The sequence below is a fragment of the Phyllobates terribilis genome, unplaced genomic scaffold (assembly GCF_046119375.1).
Source record: "Phyllobates terribilis strain yellow unplaced genomic scaffold, ASM4611937v1 Scaffold_1__5_contigs__length_1240528914, whole genome shotgun sequence".
Classification (NCBI taxonomy): Eukaryota; Metazoa; Chordata; class Amphibia; order Anura; family Dendrobatidae; genus Phyllobates; species Phyllobates terribilis.
Genome location: NW_027362761.1, coordinates 810418026 through 810440718, shown reverse-complemented (window position 1 = coordinate 810440718; position 22693 = coordinate 810418026). Strand labels below are relative to the sequence as shown.

Genomic DNA, 22693 nt, shown 5'->3' with positions numbered 1-22693 from the left:
ACCCCATCCCTAGCCCAACCCTAACCCCAACCCTAACCCTAGCACAACCCTAACCATAACCCTAGCACAACCCTAATCACCATATTTTGAGAGCTATAATTTTTCCATATTTTGGCCGACAGAGTTATGTGAAGGCTTGTTTTTTGCAGGATGAGTTGACGTCTTTATTGGTGCCATTTTCAGGCACGTGACAGTTTTTCATCGCTTTCTATTCCGATTTTTGGGAGGCAGAATAAACAAAAACCAACAATTCAGGAATTGTTTTTATTTTAATTTTTTTATTCTGTTCTGCGTGTGGTAAAATTGATAAGGTAGCTTTATTCTTGGGTCAGTACGTTTACATCGGTACCACATTTATATCATTTTTCTATGTTTTGGTGCTTTTACATAATAAAAGCAATTTTATAGAAGAAATTATTTTTATGCATCGCTTTGTTCTGAGAGCTATAACTTTTTTATTTTTCGGCTGATGGTGCTGTATGGCAGCTTGTTTTTTGCGGGACGAGATGACGTTTTCAGTGGTACCATTTTTATTTATATTAGTCTTTTTGATCGCGTGTTATTCCATTTTTTGTTTGGTGGTATGATGATAATGCATTGTTTTTTGCTTTGTTTTTTTTTTTAACCGTGTTCACTGAAGAGGTTAACTAGTGCGACAGTTTTATAGGTCAGGTCGTTCCGGAGGTGGTGATACCAAGTATGTGTACTTTTATTGTTTTTTTTTTCATAATAATATTTATTGATGGGTACATTATATTTTTATTTTTGGTGGATTATTTTATTTTTTTATTTTTTTACAATTTTTTGTACTTTTTTTTTTCACTTTCTGACACTTTTTTGCTTTTCTACTTTGTTCCACTATGGGACTTTCATTTTTTTATTCTGATCGCCTGCATAGCACAGGAATGGAGCACCATCCCTGTGCTATGCAGGCTGTCAGCGCTGCACAGGGAGAAGATAGTTTGGTCATGCACTGCGCATGACCAAAATATCTTACTGCTGTCTGGTGACCCAGATGTTGTCATGACGACATCGGGACGTCATGGCAACATCCGGGAAGCAGCGGCAGACAGCGCTGGAGGCCGGAAGAGGAGGTGAGTATTGCGATCACCTCCCCTTGCCACCGCAATGCTGCAATCGACTTCGATCGCAGCATTGCAGGGGTTAATGTGCCGGGAGCCGTGCGGGACCGCTCCCTGCACATAGTACCAGGTGTCAGCTGTGACAATCAGCTGACACCCGGCGGCGATCGCGTCTGCACAGCCTGTGTGCGGGCGCGATCGCAAAGAAGTACTAATACGTATCAGGCTCTTAAAGCCCAGGGCGCAGATACGTATTAATACGTCTTGGGCTTTAAAGGGGTTAAAGAGAATCTGTTAATATTGAATTGATATGCAAATTGCTATCTATTTTGGGTAGCACAATGGCTCAGTGGTTAGCACTGCAACGTTGCAGCGCTGGGGTCCTCGGTTCAAATTCCACCAAAGACAACATCTGCAAGGAGTTTGTATGTTCTCCCTGTTTTTACGTGGGTTTCCTCTGGATTTTCCGGTTTCCTCCCACACTCCAAAGACATATTGATAGGGAATGTAGATTGTGAGCCCCAATGGGAACAGTGCCCATAATGTCTGTAAAGCGCTGTGGAATTAATGGTGCTAGTGAGTAAAATAAATAAATAAAATCTGAAGCCTCTGTCACTCCAGCTCTATTCCCTGCCCATTGTCGCCTGCTCCTGCTTTACTGACAGTCACTTTGCCATGTGACTTCAGGCAAAAGATCTACAAATAGTTCTTCAGCCTCATTTGCATATCAATTAAAATGCTGATTACTTAAAAATTTGCTGACAGATTTCCTTTAAGGATCATATAATATTATAACACTACAGTGTTCTGTATACATATATACACAAGGCCTATACTATGTAGGGATGTCTCTACTTAAACACATCAGATGCATCCAACCATGGCGTTTCCATGGCTCTCTAATGCTTTGACAACTGGACAATAAAAAGAGGTAAAGGAAAGAAATTGAGCTTTGGTAATAGAATACCATAGACAGTGGCACCTTGACCAAATGACATTCATATGGGGATGTGTATCAGTATAAACAGACTCTGATCATTGTAATACACAATTATATTGAAGGAATTGAAAAGGAAAAGGAGAGCTTGCCTAGATCAATGGATACTATTATCAAACTTGTGGACTTTCCATTGAGTTATTGAAGAGAGGACACTTTCTAATTATCTTGGCTGACTGGAGTTAAAGGAGTCTGTCAGGGCAAAAATTCTAAAGTTTGCTGTCATTAGAATTGTACCCGTATTGTCAAAATACATAGTTTAATTTCCCAGAAAACAATATTGTATCTGATATGCTAAATAGCAGATTGGTGCACAGTTGTCGATCTGGTGCAATTTCTCATATTCTGCCTGCCCGGTTCCTCGCCTTCATTGATCATCAGCTCTGGCTTTATTTGGTTCAGCGTTGTCTGGGCTGAAATCCTGTACAGGATTGCTCCTGGACTTTATTATCTTCCTATCCTGTACATGTCCTGATACCGATCCTAGCAGTGCATGCATGGGAATTCAGGGCAGACAGTGATGGCCCAATTTATGGATGACACCTGTCTACGGACATACAGTATAAGTTTAGTATCCAAGCTAATTAGGCTGCCTACCAATCACTGTAACCATACATTCAAGTAAACTATGAAATCATTAGTATTTATGCCATAAAGACGTTATCCATTTGGAACATCCCATTACATAATCCCTTTTATGCCTTTTGAAGGTAATATTGGAGGTCCTAGCCGAATTGTGCCCAACATCTTCAATGGGTCGCAGTAGTGAGACCACCTGAAGACAACACAACCCCATTCTAGCCTTCTCTATAAGTGATCACAGCTCAAGCTCCTGCGCAGGAATTCCAGGAAAATTGCAGTGGATGTCTTCTATAGGGGACTCAAGTGTTACCACCTTGCTTGCAGATTTTGCTATAGTCTAAAGTAGTCAATATCTTTAAGAGTTGTGTCCTATTCAGATGAATGTTTTTATATACTCTGTATCATTTATTGCTAAATTAAATTCTGTAGAAGAATGAAATTTGCATACATTGACCTTTATTAACCTTTCTGATCTTATTAATACTATAAAACAGCTGTTGGAGGTCTAGCTTGTCACGGTCTTACATGTACAGTAGTGGTCATATCGTATATATGCAGACAGAATATCTTGTTCATTTACTCCATCTAGTAAGTTCATTGACAATCAGTCATTGGTATCCACTTCTTGACTCTTGTCAATTCCATTTTTTCCCAAATTTAGTGAATAGAGTCCATCAACCACTGGTCACTGCATAGAAATAAATTAATCCTGTTGTGACTTGAGCTCAAAGGTATTGGACAGGTCAACAATGTCTGCCATCACACTATTTTTTTACGAAGCTGGTTACAATCAAAATGTGGTAGACACAGAAGAATGATTCAATGGGTTTCTTTTAGATAAGAAAAATGTCAGCTTCTGTTTTATTTGTGTGTAACAAGCCAATATCATGACAACAGCAGAAGTCAAAATCTGCCTTTTAATGGCTCCACATTATGGAGTTGAGGACCATCTGTCTGTGTCAACATTTTAATTTCGACACTAATTAAAATGAGGCATGGGAGCAGTTTCCCAATTTCTCTTTCATTGTCAGGCATGTCTTTATTACTGTTGACAAGTGGAGGGACACGAACATAATAAAGGCAACAGGCTTACACAGTAACAGAGAATAATGTCACAAATGTTACTTTTTCATACAGAGGAATTCTCTGTAGATCGTGTGCAAACTGTAATGGACATCCCATAAAATAAGGGATAAGTTACTGATCATGGGGGCTCTGACCAGTGGACCACCCAGTGATTCTGAGAATTGTAGAGCTCTGTTTTCAATGGAGAAGGAGGTGACTTTCATTGAATAAGCAGAGAACAGTGCTCGGCTATTTGTCATCCCATAGGCAATGTGTAGAGCAGAGCCTGAACATGAGCATCTCTGCTCTATTAAAAATGGGGCTCTGCAGAGCCCATTTCTCAGGACGCACGATGGATAAGTGAAAACTTGCAATTCTAGGAATAACCTTTTAAGCACTTTGGGTGGCAACAGTTGGCCTACCAAATATCACTTTTCTTATCCTCAGAGATTCCCAGTAGTTGGACCTCTTGTGATAAGTTTATCTCTACGGGAGGAATTGTCAAAACTTAATAAACCCTTTAAGACATTATTGTACAATTTTAATACAGTACAGCCTATTTAGGGTGTCTTATCTAAAGCAAACAGTTGTAGAGATCTCATGCCACATCGCCATTCTTATGACATACCTGTTTTACTAAATAATTGTATTCACCATGAAATAGCAATTCTGGAGCTTTTTTTATTAAAAGTTTGATTTGTGACATCTATGAAATGTATGCATAGATTCAAATCTTGATGTCACCAGTGGGGTGTCTAATATTGTCCAATCTATGCTCAATGTGTAAGGACAAACCTTTTTGACAACATGAATGGTAACACCCAGTTGTAAATTTACTTATATATTTCTAGGAAGAGTACCGTAAGAGCGGCACAGTGCAAAGCTATGAGCAAAGGTGCTACAGAATTGTTATTTTTGGGGGCATATGAGTATTTACTAAAATAGTCATGTAAGAAGAGGTGACAGGTAAACTTTAATGTAGAAACCACTGATACACAGCTCTCATGTAACTTTCGGGATGCTGACAAAGTAAGAAGGAGTAGCAGGGGAGTAGGAATCAAATAAAGCTTTGTTGACTTTAGTATAATGGTTTCCATTCTTAAGAGCGCCATGAAAACTAGGGCATATTTTTTAATCGGATCTTAATGAATCTTAATGGACTCCACCATCCTACAATATAGTCTATCAGGTTTCAATGTTTTTTGTAAGGTAAGAAAAGCTCTATTAACTGCATTATTCAATTCATTAGTGCTAGTGTGAACAGAGCCTAAAAGCTTTACAGCCAGGAACTATTGGGTTTGCACTCTAGAACTTCTATCAATCAGCTGAATTTATGAATAAAAGGCAATTGTAATGTTTAAGATTGCACTGATCTGTAGAATACCTGTCGAATGACGGCTTCTCCCCACAATCAAAGGCATCCTGTAACTCCTTCACCAGGTTAGCCTGCCCAGGCATTCGAAATAATCCTTCTTCTGTCAGCCCTCGCTGCCGGATGAAGTCCACACACTGTTCCACCAACATGGGGGCCAGACGCACGCCATATCGTTTCTCATACCGCACAGTGTCTTCCAGCTTCTGACCAAAGATTCCTGGATTTATTAAAATAAAAAAATAGGAATGTAAGTTAAGTGTAAAATGTGAACTAAAGTTCTTTATAATTGCCTCTTTATAATTCCAAGATTAATGATTGCATGGATCCAAATATCGAATATAAAACTGGTGGAAAAAGATCTATTATTTATAATATTTAATGTATTGAATAGACACACAATACACTGGCAAGAAGAAACTAAATCCTTCCAACAGAAAATTCTCAGAAGGATTTATTGCATTAATAATGTATAGGAACGCAAGGTTATCTAAAAACTGATGACTCCAGTACATTATACATACTGTTTACTTGAAGGGTGCATTCACTGATTGCATTGGAATAAATGTTGATTTCCCAGGAATCTGCTCATACCTGCCATGAAATGACAAATGACTTTCAGAATACCCTTCTGCAGACAAGAAGGGTGATCTGGCTCTCACTGTCTTAGCCAACTAGTGATGTACATGATAGCTACTTACCGTACATTTCATCCTGATGCTAAAGGTTATTTGATTAACTCAGTTTCTGTAAATAGCATGGTCACTTTTTTATGTCTGTCTGTGTCAGTGTGAAGCTCCGAGACCCTGCAAACCATAAATCACATACTGACATATGTGTTTTCTATTTTTTGGGTTCTACTACTGCAGTCAGGTCCACATCCAACAGCCTTTCTTCTAAGCTCTGGTTCTAGACCTTAAGTGAAAGAAGGTTAGAAGTTTTCTAGGATATAATGGTCTACACTTGGAATAGGCCATCCATATCATATCAGTGGAGGGTCAACCCTTCAGCTGTTTGAAGGGTTGCTCTTGCTCTGTGGCCTCTTTATTTTCTACATTACTCTTTTTCCCTTCTTGCTGTGTAGGATGTGTGGCGTCCCGAGGGTTCGGTTGCCACAGGGGTATTGCACCTCAACCAGAGGTGTGATATTCCACTCTCAGGTAAGGATGGAGTGTGGACCAGGGCTCAGTTAGCTGCATACAAACACTCACACCATTTCCGGGGGACAGCTCGACGGTGCTCCCATTTATGCAGGCACGACTGACTAGGCTCGACGGTGCTCCCATTTATGCTGGCACAACTGACTATGTCCCTGGCTGGAGTGGGGAGGGGGGAGAGAACCCAGTGATGTAGGAGCAGGAGGGGACGGTTTCTGAAGCATAGGAAGGAGCTCATTGGGTGCAGGTCACCTGAGCTCAGACACAGAGAGACAGATAAAAGGTGGGATCCATCTTTAGAGTTCAGTTCAGAGAGAGAAGTAGTTCAGCCAGAGAGAGCTGACAGGGAGCTGTGGCTCAGCCTGAGCTCAGCTCCACGAGGCAGGCCTGGAGAGAAGGCCGGGGCCAGAGAGGAGTAGAGGAGAAGGAGAAGGAAGGAAAGAGGAGAGACAGAGGAGTAGAAAGGCTCCAGAAACAAGAAGGCAGAAGGGACCCCAAGAGAGCAGAACGGACAGCAACCGTTGCAAGCCCGCGTTATATCGGGTGAAGGGTCAGGCCGCGGAAGGGTACCGGATTCCCAAGTTGGTGGAGGTAAATCATCCCTCAGCCAAGAACCGGAGGTCGTGATCATTTATTGGTGCGACCCCTTGCTACACCCGCTAGGAAGGCACCACATAGGGTCAGGGAAACTGGCGCCAAGTTTTACCAGAGAAGGCCCGAGGTAGCCGGACAGAAGCGTGGTCACTGGTGGGGCACGAGAGGCCAGAGAAAGGATAGAAGGGGGTCCTGTGCCATACTCCTAAATTGCCTGGGGGTTGACCAAGCCCCTCACCTGGTGGACGCAGAACGGCTCAGGCAGTCCTTGCCGACGGAAGTGACTTGGATAACAACTGTGAGTAAAAGGCCTGAACTGCACCATTGGACTCTGTGTGATTTATGCAGCGCCTGCACCATCACCTCCAGCATCCACCTACATTGCCCTGAGGTTACACTCTTCCCGTGGGGAGTTATCCTATTCCTGTGCTGCACACCAACATCAGCCTCAGCGGTCTGCCTTGCAGCGGCGGTCATCCCTGACCGCAATCCATGGGTGGCGTAGTCGGACATTCACAAAACACTGATAAATAGACTGCCACAACATTTGGTCTGACCACCCTGAGCCACGGGAACAGGTTGCCACTACTACCCCCAGCATCGTATAGAAGCCCGGTTCCGGGTACCCCACGGCCCAGGGGGCGAGTCAGATGTATACTGGGTATTGCAGCATTGTGGTATCTTCAAACTGCTGATTGGTGGGGGTGCTGAAGGTCAGACCCCCAATCATGTGATGTCAATGAACTTAGTGTTAATGGAAATTTTGAAATTGTTGCAGCATTCTAATTATTGATCCCTTCATTCAGTTGAAGCAAATCAGCAGTGTCTGGAAAGTGGAACCTCTACCTATCATTGGACTATGCCTTTAAAGTATATATTGCTCTGTGGGTATTTTGAGTTTTCATTGATGTGCTTTTACAAAGCATTTACCAGCTGCAGACATTGACGTCCCATGCAGGATGTGTCTTGGACCCTTTTCAATTCTGCCACATCCACATTTACAGTACATATGCGCATTTACATGAACATCACGTTAGGCACACATATGCACACACATGCATAAAATATGCATATGTTATCAAATGTAATGCAGCTGCTTGCTAGCATTACTGTATATGGTCCAGGATGTGTTTACCTGACCATGTACCTTCCCCTTTAACTGACTGATCACATGACTGTGACATCACACAGGTCCTGTATGCACAGTAAAGGTCTGTACACATGACTGGGACAGCACACAGGACCTATACACACAGCTGACTGATCACATGACTGTGGCATCAGCAAGGTCCTGTCAGTATGTGTGTGTGTGTGTGTGTGTGTACAGGATATATAAACCCTGGTAATTTGAGACAGGTGTGTTCGGTGTGAGGCCTGTGCTCCGTGTGTGTGGGACACCGTTTGTGAGAGGCCTAGTGAGGCCGAGAGTGAAGCCTGGCAGCCTGAAAGGCCGAGCCTGGATCCTGTGCGTGGATGTCAGTGGCCTTTGAGGGAGAGCCGGCTTGGTGAAGAACCGTGAAAGGCACAGGCTGGATGTCAAGTGTGGAAGACATACCAGTAGCCTACGAGGGGACGACGGCTAGAGACCCCCGCCTGGGAAAGCCGCAAAGCCACAGTGGTGGCGGAATAAATGGACTGTAGCAGCCAAAACCCGGCAAAGGTAATACACTTTGTTACATGGACGTTGATATGGACATTGATAATTTATTACCTTGCCGTAGGCTGTAACCTGGAGCAAGTGGGCTTGTGTGCCACTTGGCTCATGAATATTTGTAGATATGTGTGTCGGCGTGCCACGGAGTTGGACCCGGTGAACTGTGGCTTATGAAGTAATAAACTGCAGCTTTGTGAGAAAAACGTAAAGACATTGCACGTGTGCATTGATTGACGCAGCGAAGCGAGTAACCCCCATTATGATGACTAGCGCTGCCTTACACAAATTATACATAGCCTATATAAGCTATGCACATCCACATATACACATTGTGTGTGCATGTGCACATGACACACACATACAACTTTACTTTATGAAAATAAAATTATGAAAAACCCAACATGTGTGGAAAAAGGAAAAATGATGTTATATGCCCAAAATGTGTAATTTCTCATTGTAAATATTATTACTGATGGAATTTTTTTGTTCAGATAACCAGCATTTTCTGGTTTTCGCCTTCCCACATTCAAAGCCATAACAGACATAACATTTTTTTTACTCTTGTGTAAACTTAGTTATCTGAGCTGTAATGTTTTGCCATGTGTATGAAGGTAATAAAGAGGCTTATTCACTCTGTTAGAGTCAAAGTCCTTTGTCCTCCAACCATCTTTCCCAGAAAATGACAATCTAGAGTTGACCCCCTAGTTGTGTTACAAAATATAATTTTATATATCAACAACTACACCAAATTCTTCTGCAATAAAGACTAACTAAACAGTGAACCATTCAGGTTACAAAAAGCATGTACACTTCCCCGATGTAGACTTCTCCAATAATGACTAACCAAATAGTGAACCATTAAGGGTATAAATAGCATACATACTGCTCCCCCCCAAAAAATGAAAAATCGCAATTTTACACTTATCAACATTGAACCTCATCTACCATTTTCCTGTCTATTAATCCAGTTTATCCAGGTCACCCTGTAGGTGAAACAGAAAGAGTATAATGAAATTTACTTTCCCCATCATTTATGAACAGGTTAATGTTCTCAGTTAGAGTTGGTGTCAATCGATTCACAGAACAGGATCCAACAGCTAGGTCAGTAATCTGTGGCAATCGGATGGCAGCCCTTAGAATCGCTTCCTACCTCCTGGCATCCGCAACTCCTCTTTTGAACAGTGGACGTGGGTCACATGTGTGTCAAGCTGCAACTACAGATAAACACTGGAATAATTAATGCTTCTTTATATTATTGGATCAAAGGTCTTCATTTTGGGTAGCGCAGCCCAAAACCATGAATTGTCTTTTCCTTCATGCTGCAACTAAGACATCGTGCCAGGCCGGCTAATCAAAACAGAAGCCAGGAATGCAGTCATGTCAGAGGCAGTTCTCAGGGCTTCTATCCAGTGGCCATGTATCACTGAACTATGTACTGCGAACCGATTCAAACCAACTCTGGTCCCAATGTAAAAAATAGTTAATTTATGACTAAACTTTTGATTTTTAGCTAATGTAAACCATTGGTCCATGACCTATGCAATTAAGTAAGGGACAGTAGTAAATGTTTTAGGAAAAACTACTATCTACTGGCAGGCCCTTGACCAGATTCTTACTACTTTATGCAAGAGAGGTAGTGTCAAACAAAAGCAACAAACATGATTGCATGTGGATCTTCGCCAGAATTCTCATTCTTCATAGGTACTATGAAAATTGTCCAAATACTATTTTTTGGAAAAGGACTTACTGACCTCTCAGGAAACAATGGCATGAAACTTTTAAGCAAATTTATAAACACTTTAGTGTTTGCAAAAGGTAACATATTTTAACCCACTTGTACCCTGCAGAGGTACTTCTTCAAGGGTTGCAAAATAAGAACATATTGAAGGCCATTTTTGGCAGCGATGTCAGCCTGACTCAGCGTCTGACTTTGAAAAGCCATTCAGGCAAGTCAACGAAGATCAAGATCTCTAGAGGTTCAAGCTGTGACATATACCCGTGCGCACATCATTTATTTCAGCAAGCTGGGAAGCTGCTCTTTAAAACATGGAAACCATCCCACCATTCTGCAGCCTAACTAAGGCTCTCAGCATACATAAGTAGCAAAAGTGCTTACAGCTGAACAGAAATAATAATATGCATCCCATGACCAAGTGGCCGGGCAAAGGACAGATTAAGTATTAACAAGAACACTCTTAATAGCTCTGACATCGTAAACATGCCAAGATCTCTAAAATCATGTGCTCTCCCTTCTGTGCAGATTCATTACCGATATATTTTAGGGACTATAACAATTATATTTTAGGGGCCGTAATCAATTTATTGTATTGATCAAGAAATATATTTCAGGTACTTTTAATATATATAAAAATATGTAAAAAGTATTTTTAAGAAACAACATTGTTCTTTTGTTCAGCTTTCTTTTGTGGTGTCCCCTGAAAGTAATTTCACATTTTATTTTCAGCAATGTCCTGAAATCACTTTAGTCATCTGAAAATTAATCTGTTAATCCCAGTCACTAAATTCTGCACATTCCATGAGCGGCTGGGGGAGGGAGAGCATCTATGAGAACCTGTCTTTGATTGGTGACTCAAATAGTTTGCAAAGTATTTCAGGACTAGTTTATACAAACTAGGAATATTATCAGATCATAAATACAAACCATCACATTTACCCTGGAGTCCAGCAGACAAAGGCTATGCTATGCATATACCAAATAAAGGGTGTATTTGAAGTGTAAACCCTTTTGTTTTTCTTTATGGTTTCAGCAAAAATTTTTTTAGAATTTATAGTATCATGAAAAGTTAGGAGGAGTTAGACACCTACTGTATACTGTAAATCTAGGCGATAAAACAGGTTTCTCAGTTACTCAAGACTGTTTTGTGGTCATTTCAGATTTTGCATATGTATGCTGGTGATGTCAAGGTACTAATGATTGTCATTTCTGCACAGTGAATAAACAAACCTGAGCCACCTGACCTGTATATTTCCAGTGCCGGAAAACATCAGTACATGTTGGTTAGGTGGAGATTTAGGGTTTTGTTATCCTTTGTCTGGCACATACCGGTGATCAATATATTTCTGGTGAGATACACTGACGCACTCTCCATTCTTGTCAGCTAAGAATGCCACTAGCTGTCCCTTATTCACAGCTGAATGGAGTATATACAAGTGCTTGCTCTTAGGCTCTGAGGGAGCTTGGCTTCTCTCCCCATCCTTTCAAAGGCAGCTTTATATTTGCACACTATAATTGTTGGATGTTTTCTTTTCACCTGTTTCAAAAGGTCATGGCTCAGCAAGCCCACTCTGCTTTGAAGCAAGCTTTGACTTGGCCATTCCTTGAATAGGAATTTAGATAACATGACAAAGAAAAATTAAAGTGCCGCCTAAGTTAAAGAATACAAATTTCTAAGTTAAAGAATGTATTATAAAATCCACAGGGACACTTAGAAAACTTTGGTTTCGCACTTATTTACTCATTTACACATGTGTATTATAGCTCGGCATCCCCTTTTTCTTTTGCCAAATAGAGTAATGGATCCCGCGAGAAGCAAAATGAGAAACGTATAAACAAGCCTAAAGGGTCATACAACCAGTCTGGGTGTTGTACATATGTGAGATGGTCCAGTTGCTTGAGTAATATACCACTAAAAAGCCTGGTAGTATAAAACTGGAAAAACAAAAAGCGTAATAGGGTGATAACGATTGTGATGATAGATGAGAAATTGCTCACCTGGTTAGGGTTGTTTGCCCACAACCACAGATGTCACTTTAAAAACGGCTGCCGAAGACCCACAAGAAGGAGAGATGAATGCTGGAGAAGGTTTAACACTTTCTCTTCCACCAGCCTTAGACCCTCCCTGGTGGCAAAGACCCCAAGGATTTTGTTCTATGGAGTCGTAGAAACTCAGAAGCCGTGTAGAATGCCAGTCTTAATGAAGATACATGGTGGGGTAAGATGTGCTAAATTCATTAAGATATATACAACTGAGGAGAAAAGCGCAAAAAATAGGATCTTACCCAATGATAATTATCAAGGATGGTATCAATATATGCTGACCTGATCACAGGTTGTGTGGCTGCTGCAGATCCACGTGTGAATCTTCAGAAAAATCTAAAAAAATGGAAAGTTTGTGGTCTGTATCCGCGCTGCCAGCTGATGAAGAAACGTCAAATTCCATCTTCTTCAGGAAACAAAGAACAATATCTGAATAGGTTTTTTTTTTGTTTCCTGAAGAAGAAGTGGGCTACACTTCGAAATGCGTAGAAAAAAAAAACATTTTTACATTATCTCTGGCATTTGACGTTTCTTCATCAGCTGGCAGCATGGATACAGACCACAAACTTTCCATTTTTTTAAAATTAATTAAGAGACAGATACCACTTAATGATATATTCTCAGTGTGCCTTGGAGCGCCTTGGCAGAAATGCTACGCCAGTCAGGGACTAAAGTAGCAAAAATTTTGATCAACTCAGCAGGTAGGCATTACCACTCCCTCTCCTGCCCATGTTCCACCCAGTTTGTGGAGCTGGCTGGGTCCTGGGAGAAAACGCCATCTTCACATTGCGCAAAAATGTTGTGACTTTTCAAAGTATTATACACCTGGAAACTGGCATAAATACTTGGATGAATAAGCCCCTCAGTGTGCAATCGTACAATGCTTCCATCGGGCATCATATTCTTCACTGGAAATAATGAAGTCTATGGGGTGTCCGACAACATTGATCCATAAATTGGCCATGTGCATGAGCCTGTAAATTGTTGCAAATTCTGCCAACACTAATCAATAATATTCTTTTTTTGTCAGATTTAGCAAGTGCCAATATTACCAATGCTAAGTGCTACGGCGATACCAAAGCATAGTGCTTTAGGTCTTTAATTTTTTTAATTTGCAATATGGAAATTGAGCATTGTCCATCCATATATTATCTGATGTGTCAGAAAGACCACATTCTTTGTAAAATTCTGACACATTGATCAGAAAATAAGGTATTTGCAGTATGTAAAAGCAAATGATCCTAAGGAAGGGGGGAAGGAGGGAAGGACAGAACAATGGTAAATAAAAGGAAGTGTGTGAAATGTAAGAATGGCCCCAAGAAAAAGTCTATATTCAAATAAATATAGGTGTGGTACTTAATATGCCTGCTTTTAGGAGAAAACATGATTTATTTTTTCTGAAATCTAAAATGACACATGACTCCATAACGTCAAGTCTTCAGAAAGGAGCCCATCATATAGTATGGGAGGTAATTCATGCACTTAACCCCTTCACAACATATGACCCAAATGTACATATGCCGGCTCCCTGACTTTGATGCAGGCTCGCACGCCAAGCCCACATCTTTCCCTGCACATGATGGCTGACTAATCAGCCATCAAGTGCATCTAACTGTTGCAGATGGAGTGGTGCTCCACCTGCGGCTGTTAACCTGTTAACACACGTTGACAGGGGCACAAGTCATTCCACGCTCCCATCTGCACGTCTGTGACGTGATCGTGGGGTGCCGATGTGTTGTCATGACAGCTGAGGATCTGCTGAGGACCCCCGTGCCTGTCTTTATGTTCCTCCTGTGAAAGCTAGCCTGTGGCTAGTGTTCATAGGAGATCGTGATTTTAGCTGTACATAGAATTGCTCATGCCCTACTATGTATAGCACAAGCGATCGCAGCTTCAAGTTCCCTAAGAGAACTATTAAATCCAGTAAAAAGAGAAAACAAAAGTTTTTAAAAATATGAAAAAACACAAATGTTCAAATCACCCCCCTTATATTCCATTAAAAATAAAACTAAAAAAATTAAAAATAAAATACACATATTTGGTATCGCTGCATTCATAAAAGTCCGATCTGTTAAAATATAAAATAAATTCATCCGATCAGTAAACGGCGTGAAGAAAAAAAACAAACTACACCAGAATTACTTTTTTTGGCCTATGCAACATTGAATAACATGCAATAAGAGGCAATCAAAACACGGTACCTACTTGTATCAGTAAAAACGTCAGCTCAGGGCACAAAAAATAAGCCCTCACACAACCTCATATACCGAAAAGTGAAAATGTTATGGGTCTCGGAAAATGGCGACAAAAGCAAAAAACTTTTTCTTACAAATTTCTGAATTTTTTTACCACTTAAATAAAAAAAAAAACTATATATGTTTGATATCTACGTACTCTTACTGGCCTGGAGAATCATATTACCTGGTCAGTTCTACCATATAGTGAACATGGTGAATAAAAAAAAAAAAAAACAGGTGTGATCTTGCACTTTTTTGCAATTTCAATGCACTTGGAATTTTTTTTCTGTTTTCCAATACACAACGTGGTAGAATGAATGGTATCATTCAAAAGTAGAACTCATCCAGCAAAAAACAAGCCCTCACACGGCTATACTGACAGAAAAATATAATAGTTATGGCTCTTGGAAGAATGGGAGGAAAAAACGAAAACGAAAATTGCCATGGCGTGAAGGGGGTTAAAGTTTTTGATTCCCAGAAAATAAATTTAATTTATTCATAAATGTAACCAAAATTTACAAGAGGAATGGTGGCTCCAGTAACTACAAGAGTTAAAGCATACAGTACACGTCATTTGAGGTCACATTTCAGAATAAGCTGTTGTGTATGTACTTCAGGAATAACAGTTATGCTGGCCATTAAATAACTTCATTATTCATGTTTTACATTTGGCAAGATTTATTTCTGAATGTCAGTTGTCTCTGGGATAGAAGGCTGAGACTAGCTGCTATGATGTCTTCCATACACAGCGTACAGAGACATGAGCACAACCTCAGCAGCATGGAGGACTTTATACAGTCATGGCCAAAAGTTTTGAGAATGACACCAAAATTATATTTTCACATGATCTGCTGGCCTCTGGTTTTTATTAGTGTTTGTCTGATGTTTATATCACATACAGAAATATAATTGCAATCATATTATGAGTACCAATAGGTTATATTGACAGTTAGATTGAGTTAATGCAGCAAGTCAATATTTGCAGTGTTGCCCCTTCTTCTTCAAGACCTCTGTAATTCTCCCTGGCATGCTCTCAATCAACTTTTGGACCAAATCCTGACTGATAGCAGTCCATTCTTGCATAATCAATGCTTGCATTTTGCCAGAATTTGTTGGTTTTTGTTTGTCCACCCGTCTCTTGATGATTGACCACAAGTTCTCAATGGGATTTCCAGGCCATGGACCCAAAATCTCTATGTTTTGTTCCATGAGCCATTTAGTTATCACCTTTGCTTTATGGCAAGGTGCTCCATCATGCTGGAAAAGGCATTGTTGGGCGCCAAACTGCTCTTGGACGGTTGGGAGAAGTAGCTCTTGGAGGACATTCTGGTACCATTCTTTATTCACGGCTGTGTTTTTAGGCAAGACTGTGATTGAGCCGATTCCCTTGGCTGAGAAGCAAGCCCACACATGAATGGTTTCAGGATGCTTTACAGTTGGCATGAGACAAGACTGGTGGTAGCGCTCACCTCTTCTTCTCCGAATAAGCTGTTTTCCAGATGTCCCAAACAATCGAAAAGGGGATTCATCAGAGAAAATGACTTTGCCCCAGTCCTCAGCAGTCCACTCCCTGTACCTTTTACAGAATATCAGTCGGTCCCTGATGTTTTTTCTGGAGAGAAGTAGCTTCTTTGCTGCCCTCCTTGATACCAGCCCTTGCTCAAAGAGTCTCCGCCTCACAGTGCGTGCAGAAGCACTCACACCAGCCTGCTGCCATTCCTGAGCAAGCTCGGTACTGTCGGTAGTCCGATCCCGCAGCTGAAACAGTTTTAAGATACGGTCCTGGCGCTTGCTGGTCTTTCTTGGGCGCCCTGGAGCCTTTTTGACAACAATGGAAGCTCTCTCCTTGAAGTTCTTGATGATGCGATAGATTGTTGACTGAGGTGCAATCTTTGTAGCTGCAATACTCTTCCCTGTTAGGCCATTTTTGTGCAGTGCAATGATGGCTGCACGTGTTTCTTTAGAGATAACCATGGTTAACTGAAGAGAAACAATGATACCAAGAACCAGCCTCCTTTTAAAGTGTCCAGTGATGTCATTCTTACTTAATCATGACTGATTGATCGCCAGCCCTGTCCTCATCAACACCCACACCTGTGTTAATGGATCAATCACTAAAACGATGTTAGCTGCTCCTTTTAAGGCAGGACTGCAATGATGTTGAAATGTGTTTTGGGGGTTAAAGTTCATTTTCTGGGTAAACATTGACTTTGCAAGTACAGTAATTGCTGTTAAGCTGATCACTCTTTGACATTCAGGAGTATATGCAAATTGCCATTACAAAAAATGAAGCAGTAAACTTTGGAAAAATTACTATTTGTCTCATTCTCAATACCTTTGGCCATGACTGTACATCAGTACTTAGAAGTGCAGCTGTGAATCCAGCTCTAGGGGGAAATCTAACATTAACTAGAAAGCAGCAACAGGTGTCTGTGTGTGTCTGTGCTCTCACTCTGATCTTCTCTCCTCCTCCCTCCCCCCTTGTTATAGACTTTTATAGGCAGCAAATGGATTTAGAAGTTTTTAGATTGAAAGATAAGTTCAGGAATCATGGGTGAGGGGAAGTGGAGATAGCGTATTTCTCTGATAAGATTTATCGCAAAGTTTCTTATTTTCTTAGATTTTTTGTACTATTGATTTATGCAAAGTTTGTTAAAATGTCAGTAATTATTTAAAAGCAAACAACACAGTATATGATCTAAAATAAGATTGGAATTATTACAATTATTTAGTTAAATGTATAGGAATTCGTCTCATTATTAGCAGCAATATTCTCATAAAATATTTGGAGGTCTGAGAGCAGATATTTATAATATTATGCCTAGAAATATAGACAGTATAATACAAATCTCTTGTAGATTGTGAGCCCTCGCGGGCAGATTCCTCTCTCCTCCTGTACCAGTCGCTGACTCGTTTTGTTCATTATTATTGTCATTTTTTTTTGCTATGTATACTCCCTTTTTCACATGTAAAGCGACATGGAATAAATGGCGCTATAATAATAAATAATAATAATAAAATCAAAGTGCTGCCAAATACTGCTTCAAATGGTTTCATAAGTTATGAGAGACCCCCCTTTTACAGGCTAGGTAGGAGTTCCTATAGTCTAGTAGTTGCTCTAGCTACAGATACTGTAGACTGTAAATGGAAATGTATGTTATAATATGAACTTTTCGTGGTATTTTAAGGTTTTGAGTGCAATTCTGGAACTACATTACTGTGTACAGTTAAAAGCTCCACCTGTGAGATGTCAAACAAGCCCGAAACAAGTCTTAAAGAGTGCTCAGAAAGCACTGACAGCTTGACTTATTGTTTGAGTTCACTGCTTCCAAACAACCAGCTGATTTGTTTGTGAACGTCCCAACCATGCAAATCAACCAACAAAGAGTGGTGAAAGCAAATCCAAGTAATGTTTCCCACACACACACACACACACGTGCGCACGTGCACACACACAGTCACACACACATACACGCACAAGCAACACAGGCACACATTATTATTATGATTTATTATTATAGCACCATTTATTCCATGGCGCTTTGCATGTGAAAAAGGGGTGTATATAGCAAACACACTAATAATCTTGAACAAAACGAGTCACACATATACAAACACATACACACACATACACACGCATGCATACACACACATAAAAAACATATGCAAACCCACACAAACACAATCACACAAAACACATACACACAAATACATAAAAGCACACACACATACACATAACAGATGAACACACACAACAGATGTACACGTATGCACACACACACATGCACTCAAACAAAAGATGCATAGATATGCACACACATACCAAAACATGCACACATGCACGCAAGCCCACACCATATTTAGATTGAGCTTTGTCAAATTGTCAATTATTTTTGCGCATAAATTGCGGCAAAGCCGAGTTTAGCACAGCTCATCACATCCCACTGTTATATGTAGTTTTACATGGGACTGCAGTTAACCCTATTTCATCATCTTATTACAAAACATAAAATGACTTACAATTCTACTCCCTGAATATTGCCGTTATGCATTTTAATAGATTGGAATAGAGGTTATTAAGACCTCATCTGAACGTACCTCTTCGGAAGCTAAAACACCTTTTAATTTTCCGGTAAGTTGTTTTGGGAATGAATGAGGTGGGAGACAAGGAAGCAGATGAAGTGGCCGCTGCATTTCGGTCTTCCAGCATCATACAAGTGCCAGCTGGTGTGGGTACTACTGATGTCCTTTACAAACAGCATTTGGATAAAACCTTTGAATCATTCCCTGGCCCAGGGATTTTCATCTTTAATGTCATCGTCTAGTTATTGTTTGCCTTCTTGTGTATTTACTTCATATTCTTTCTGTCAGTCTTGAAAGGTTACAAAAAAGGTTCAGGAAAAATGACTCATCTTCTGATCACATGTCTGGTGGTGCTCATGAACAATCACTTCACACCGTCAACTAGAACATCCAAAAGGCTGGTTGACAGAAATGAAGAACATAAAAAAGTAACTAAGCTAAGTAAATAAGTAGAAATAAGAAACCGATTTAAACTTTATCCAGATTCTTGAAGAACCACATAGAACAATGCCAATCCTGAAAAGGTGGCCACCACAATACTACTAGATCTATGTGAGTAAATGTGCTGGATATCTGTGCTCATTCCCAGTGTTGCTGAAAGAAAGACAATGAAGTGACTTCCCAGGAAAGTTTTCCGTTCTTCTAGTTAGCACAACAGAAGCTGTACCTTAGAATGCCCGTTGGCCAATGTATTGATTGGTTTCCTGTGCCCCAGGCGTTGTGCATGCAGCAGGTGCAGTTCTGAGCTTCAGCAAGTTGTAAAGGAGTAAACAACTATCCCAGGCAGCAGAAGCAATGAAATCCCAGGCTCTGACTTTGAGTTGACTTCAAGCAGGCATCACGTGTGACAGCTTAGTGATTATTAAAGGTGCAGTCCTCCTCCGTCATTCCTTCTTCAAATAACCTCTACTTCTGCTTTTCATTTCATCGGCAATACTCCTGCGGATTTCTTTTCAGCAAGAATTTTACTGTTTAGATAACACATTGAAGTAAAATCCCGGAATAGACTTCTTGTATATTTAAGTGTAGTAATGTGAATATTTAAAATTAAAGTAAAGAAATATCTGTGGAAAACTCAGGCGGAGAGAACATTTATGAAGGTATTTGCTTGTGAATCATGGAGCTATATACAGTGGGTACGGAAAGTATTCAGACCCCTTTAAATTTTTCACGCTTTGTTTCATTGCAGCCATTTGGTAAATTCTAAAAAGTTCATTTCTTTCTCATTAAAGTACACTCTGCACCCCATCTTGACTGAAAAAAAACAGAAATGTAGAAATTTTTGCAAGTTTATTAAAAAAGAAAAACTGAAATATCACATGGTCATAAGTATTCAGACCCTTTGCTCAGTATTGAGTAGAAGCACCCTTTTGAGCTAGTACAGCCATGAGTCTTCTTGGGAATGATGCAACAAGTTTTTCACACCTGGATTTGGGGATCCTCTGCCATTCTTCCTTGCAGATCCTCCCCAGTTCCGTCAGGTTGGATGGTGAACATTGGTGGACAGCCATTTTCAGGTCTCTCCAGAGGTGCTCAATTGGGTTTAGGTCAGGGCTCTGGCTGGGCCAGTCAAGAATGGTCACAGAGTTGTTTTGAAGCCACTCCTTTGTTATTTTAGCTGTGTGCTTAGGGTCATTGTCTTGTTGGAAGGTGAACCTTCAGCCAAGTCTGAGGTCCAGAGTACTCTGGAAGAAGTTTTCATCCAGGATATCTCTGTACTTGACCGCATTCATGTTTCCTTCAATTGCAACCAGTCATCCTGTCCTTGCAGCTGAAAAACAGCCCCATAGCATGATGCTGCCACGACCATGTTTCACTGTTGGGATTGTATTTGGCAGGTGATGAGCAATGCCTGGTTTTCTCCACACATACCGCTTAGAATTATCACCAAAAAGTTCTATCTTTGTCTCATCAGACCAGAGAATCTTATTTCTCATAGTCTGGGAGTCCTTCATGTGTTTTGAGCAAACTCTATGCGGGCTTGCACTGAGGAGAGGCTTCCGTCAGGCCACTCTTCCATAAAGGCCCGACTGGTGGAGGGCTGCAGTGATAGTTGACTTTGTGAAACTTTCCCCCATCTCCCTACTGCATCTCTGGAGCTCAGTCACAGTGATCTTGGGGTTCTTCTTTACCTCTCTCACCAAGGCTCTTCTCCCACGATTGCTCAGTTTGGCTGGACGGCCAGGTCTAGGAAGACTTCTGGTGGTCCCAAACTTCTTCCATTTAAAGATTATGGAGGCCACTGTGCTCTTAAGAGCCTTGAGTAATGCAGAAATTCTTTTGTAACCTTGGCCAGATCGGTGCCTTGCCACCATTCTGTCTCTGAGGTCCTTGGGCAGTTCCTTTGAGCTCATGATTCTCATTAGGTCTGACATGCACTGTGAGCTGTGAGGTCTTATATAGACAGGTATGTGCCTTTCCAAATCAAGTCCTATCAGTTTAATTAAACACAGCTGGACTCCAATGAAGGAGTAGAACCATCTCAAGGGGGATCACAAGGAAATGGACAGCATGTGACTTAAATATGAATGTCTGAGCGAAGGGTCTGAATACTTATGACCATGTGATATTTTGTTTTTTCTTTTTTAATACATTTGCAAACATTTCTACATTTCAGTTTTTTTTTCAGTCAAGATGGGGTGCAGATTGTACTTTAATGAGAAAAAAATGAACTTTTTAGAATTTACCAAATGGCTGGAATGAAACAAAAAGTGAAAATTTTAAAGGGGTCTGAATACTTTCCGTACCCACTGTATTCCAAGGTTTTGTATACATTCATAGTAACATTTAAGAATTAGAGGTCTGTAGTTGAAAGTGGTACAAAATTGGTTAAGCTTCGACATTTCCCTACTCTCGGGTTTTATAGGGGTCTTGTTTTTTGTTTTCATTCATCTCTCAGTAATCTATTAATGAGCAGCATGGTGGTTCAGTGGTTAGCACTCTTGCTTTGCAGCATTGGGGTCCTGGGTTCAAATCCCACCAAGCACAATATCTACAAGAAGTTTGAATTATCTCCCAATGTTTGTGTGGGTTTCTTCCCACTCTCCAAAGCCCTACTCATAAGGAATTTAGATTGTAAGCCCCAATAAGGACAGTGATAATGATGTCTATAAAGTGCTGTGAAATTAATGGTGCTATACAAGAGAGTAAAATAACTAAAATATTAAATTCATGCAGAATATTTGGTTAATGTACACCAGAGATTATACTGGTATTCCAACATCTAATCAGTCTGGAGTTTACTGGCAGTAACATTGTGTTGTAGTCTTTATACCAGCTATACAAATTTGGGTAGCAATGCCCAGACACCTCCCCAAAAATTTCTACAATATACAGTAGCTTGGCCCTTACTTTGCAGATGTGGATGTGCAAGTCAAACATTGAAATATGAGGCAAAGTCCATAAAAAGTGGGCTGTAGTATATGAATTTTGCTGAACTCTATCTTGGAGTACAGCAGATAGTCAACTTTCTAATGACCTACAGCAGATTTTGTATTGGTCTATAGTTGACTGTGTCCTGTTTTAGGCTATGTGCCCACGATGCAGAAATGCTCCAGATTTTTCCTGAGCGTTTCTGCATCTCCCTGGCAGAAAATACGCATGCGGATTTTACATGCGTTTTTCTTCCCAGGGACAAGCGGAAGTAAAGCGTTTTTCACATGCATTTCCGCATGCGGGTTTGTCAAGCGCTTTTCAAGCGATTTTAGCATCACTTGGAAAGTGCTTGACTACCTGGTCACACTATATAAATCCATGCAAACGGCATGGATTTATATAGTGTGACCCTAAAAGAATGGTAAAAAATAAAAATTATACTTACCGTCTGATGGCCCCCGGTGTCCTTATCCGATTCGTCCTGGCTTGTCGGCAGCTCGCGGTGGTCTAAAAGGACCTGCCATGACGTCATTTAGTCATGTGATGGGTCACGCGACCGCCGACGTCAGCGGTCGTGTGACCCGTCACATGACTAAATGACGTCATGGCAGGTCCTTTTAGACCATCGTGAGCTGCCGGCAAGCCAGGACGGATCGGATAAGGACTCCGATGGCCATCAAAAGGTGAGTATAATGTATATTTTTTATTTTATTATTT

The 22693-nt window shown here is 40.7% G+C and overlaps 1 protein-coding gene across 7 annotated transcripts in view; it reads right to left on the bottom strand.

Annotated features, from left to right (window-relative positions):
* ARHGAP24 (Rho GTPase activating protein 24) overlaps nt 1-22693 on the bottom strand; it is a 1313999-nt gene that overhangs the window by 74522 nt on the left and 1216784 nt on the right. For 5 of the 7 annotated variants that reach the window (XM_073637122.1, XM_073637123.1, XM_073637121.1 and 2 more), the window contains one exon: nt 5111-5318. In XM_073637122.1, coding sequence (XP_073493223.1) covers nt 5111-5318 — 208 coding nt within the window. Of the gene's footprint in view, nt 1-5110; nt 5319-18616; nt 19431-22693 lie in introns of those variants that run through there. The other 2 variants (XM_073637125.1, XM_073637127.1) reach the window with 2 other exon arrangements.